Here is a 3,530-nt window from a genome sequence, read left to right as displayed (position 1 = left end):
TCCCAGTTTTGATGCACCTGTACTGACCTCGCTTTCTGGATGATAGCGGTGTGAACAGGCAGTGGAACTGACTGGCTTTTCTTGATGTCAATAATATTCTCTCTGGTATGCAATCTGGTTTCCACTCAGGTTATGGCTGTGTCACTGCTAGGGTTGCAAAGGGTCGAAAACTTTTGTTGTTGAGCCCTGGAATTTTGCTTAAATTCATCAAAAAAAGTTATTCTTATAACAGTGAACCTTTTTTTGTGGGATACACATAAGGCAATTCTAGGTCTTGTGGTATATGTTGGTTAAACTATCTCCAATTCAATGGAACTGAACCCTCTGCTGCACAAGTGCATTCTCCCATCACATGTACAGCTGATTCTCAAGATCTTGCACACTAATGAGATGCTATTGAGCCCACACTAACTACACTGTCTGAGCCAAGGACTACATGATTTCTGGTGAGTTTTCATTACAATAACTGGTGGGGGTGAATTTATTTAATTTCCTTGGCTCTCTTGTAGAGTAGTGTAATCCATTGTGTATATTAGTCCATTGATGCCTCCTGAGCGAAGGCAGATTCAAGCATGAGCTACACAAGCCATATGGGTGTGCAGGAAAATGCCACGGGCACTATCTGATGTGTGGAGACATTTCACTGCAGCTAATGCATAAGAAGAAAAAGCTGTATACATTTGCAAATTACTGTGCAAATCATATGCTGAAGAATGCAACAAAATGCAGAATCATTCTGGCCAAGCGCATAAAGTCCCTCAGCGCTCACAACAACAAGCACCTCATGACAAAAGTCCCTCTACTTATAATGCGAAGTGAACAAGGAGTGAATCAGACACCTTATCAGATAGCAACAGCTCATGGTCCTCCTGGAAATCAGAAGTTTTTGGGACCTCAATGGAGGAACCTAGTCAGAGAAATTACTGATGAATGTCTTGCTTTGCAGCTTGTATTGCAACTGGTCACCTAACTGATGCTCACAGCAAGGTGTATTGGAAGAGATATATACTGAATGTTATTCACCCAGCAGACAACACCCCTCCAACCAAAAGACATGCTTATCTACTCATTTGCTGGATGCAGAGTTCAACAGAATTCAAGCTGAAGGTCAAGCAAATCATAGAGAAAGAGACTGTGTTGCCAATCATCTCTAAGGTGGTTGAATGTTCAGTGGGCAAGGAATAATTAACTACCATTAAATCTCCACCCTCAACACAGTATTCTACAAGGGGCACAGACACAAGGGACACAGGCACACACCGGTCTCTACATTGCAGATGAGCTGAAGGCAGCATCAATGACCCTTGGACCACAGAAGGTATTTGCAACCTTGGTGGAGCGACAAGGCTGCGAACATGAAGGCTGCTTGGTCTAAGTGGAGGAGTCCTCACCTCACATCAACCCATTGGCTTGTGCTGCTCATGCTATTGAATCGCTCCTCAAGGCATCATGGCACCTCGAAAACCCACAATGGCATACACTCTACAAAGAGAGGCCAGAAATGGTTAGGTATGTGAAGGGTCATCAAGGTTACAGCAGTCAATCTATCCTCACCAAGGAAACGTGGCAGAAGAATAAGAGCCGCACACTATGCAAGCTGGCCCAAGCACACCACTCATTGGCTGGTGGTGTGTGTCATCAGTTTGACAAGTCTCCGTGCAATGGAGAAGGGAGTCTCTCAAGAAATGGCCCATATCACAAGTCAATTGCCTATATGGTCAAAGCCCCATTCAAGAGGATCCTACCTGGATTATTGTATCTTTGAGGCGCGCCGAGGAGTGCGTAAGTATCTGAACTCTCCTGAAACTTTATAGCAGATAGCCCATTGCGCACGCATTGAGGGAGACAATGCCATCCTGGTCTGATGTTAGACCTCTGCTTCTGCAGATGTATAGAGGACAGAAAATCCCTACTGCCGCCCACTTCACTGTTGCTCCAGTCAGAGGAAACTGCAGTTCTGAAATACATCAAAAACCGTGAAGACTTCTGTCCTGATGCCCATACACGCCGACGCGTACATGTTGGGCCATATGTTGACAGCAGGTAATAACACAGCCCAGGTCCCCTGGCACGCCATATGTTGACAGCAGGTAATAACACAGCCCAGATCCCCTGGCACGCCATATGTTGACAGCAGGTAATAACACAGCCCAGGTCCCCTGGCACGCCATATGTTTCTGACATGTGTGAATAATCAAGCCCACCCCCTACCTTTGAATGGGAGGAGCTTTGACACTTGGCAGAATGAGCTGTCTGTGGCACATATCACATCTCTCTCAAAATGGTATATTCTCATCTCCCWCTCTATTGTCCTTCACTGGCACCCKCAGCAACGRAAAGATAGTYGTGGAATGTTGTAACTTAGCCCTTTTCATACTAATGTAGCTTTACCTCAGAGTGACCTTCCCGGGGCAAAGTAGACATGAGAGTTATGAATTGAGAAAAAGAAGCTTTTGTTCCATCGCGTAAAAACACATCTCTGAGTGGGTGCAGCTCTAGAATAGTAGTCCAGCAGCCCCAGGCCCGGGAGGCCATCTGACAACAAACCCTGTCAGACTACACAGACACATTGAAGACTACGGCCATATGTAACTGAGCTTACTGACATTGCAATAAATCATCAGCCCCACCTAGACAGTCACCTGCGTCTCTCAGCGGAAATAATAACTTTGACCTTTACCATGTCAGCTTTGTCATTTTGGCTTTGGTTAGGATCAGGTTGGCGTCATTGATCATCTGTAGAATGTCTCCCATCTTGTTGACTGCATCTGGTTTAATCATAGCAAGAGTTCTGCAGGAAAACAAGGGAACAGAGAGAGAGAGAGAGAGAGAGACATGCTTTGTACATTGTGTGCCATGTGGATCAAAACCTGGGTTTAGTACATCACATCTCTCCAACCAGACAATATCTCAGCTGTCAGAAGATCATAGCATGCATGTATAGTTTGGCGGCATCCAGAGGAAGGAAAGGTCTGATAAACCTAAAGTTGGATAACCCAAACGTAACTGTTTTTAACCACCCTCTTCACATGTTTCTTAAAATGTCAAGTTGGAGTCAAAAAAATGACAACTAGTTGTTAACTGAAGCTATGATACATGTTACTAAATGGATGACTAATTCTTGCCTGTGTTTAAATATTGACAAGACTGTTTGTATGTACTTCTCTAAGAAACCCATTGATTCTTCCCAAACAGCTGTTCTTGTTAATAGAGAGAATCTGAACGCTGTGTCTGACTTCAGGTATCTGAACGCTGTGTCTGACTTCAGGTATCTGAACGCTGTGTCTGACTTCAGGTATCTGAACGCTGTGTCTGACTTCAGGTATCTGAACGCTGTGTCTGACTTCAGGTATCTGAACGCTGTGTCTGACTTCAGGTATCTGAACGCTGTGTCTGACTTCAGGTATCTGAACGCTGTGTCTGACTTCAGGTATCTGAACGCTGTGTCTGACTTCAGGTATCTGAACGCTGTGTCTAAACTTCAGGTATCTGAACGCTGTGGTCTGACTTCAGGTTCTTTGATGTCTTCG

At 44.7% G+C, this 3,530-nt stretch overlaps 1 protein-coding gene across 1 annotated transcript in view; it reads right to left on the bottom strand.

Annotated features, from left to right (window-relative positions):
- The window catches only part of nme7 (NME/NM23 family member 7), a 40,144-nt gene that overhangs the window by 21,008 nt on the left and 15,606 nt on the right, over positions 1-3,530 (bottom strand). Inside the window, 1 exon segment of the mRNA XM_070440412.1 lies at positions 2,681-2,791. Within this exon segment, the coding sequence (XP_070296513.1) occupies positions 2,681-2,791 (111 nt within the window).

The sequence above is a fragment of the Salvelinus sp. IW2-2015 genome, unplaced genomic scaffold, assembly GCF_002910315.2.
Source record: "Salvelinus sp. IW2-2015 unplaced genomic scaffold, ASM291031v2 Un_scaffold2523, whole genome shotgun sequence".
In the NCBI taxonomy this organism is placed as follows: domain Eukaryota; kingdom Metazoa; phylum Chordata; class Actinopteri; order Salmoniformes; family Salmonidae; genus Salvelinus; species Salvelinus sp. IW2-2015.
This window is presented reverse-complemented; position numbering and strand designations above follow the sequence as displayed.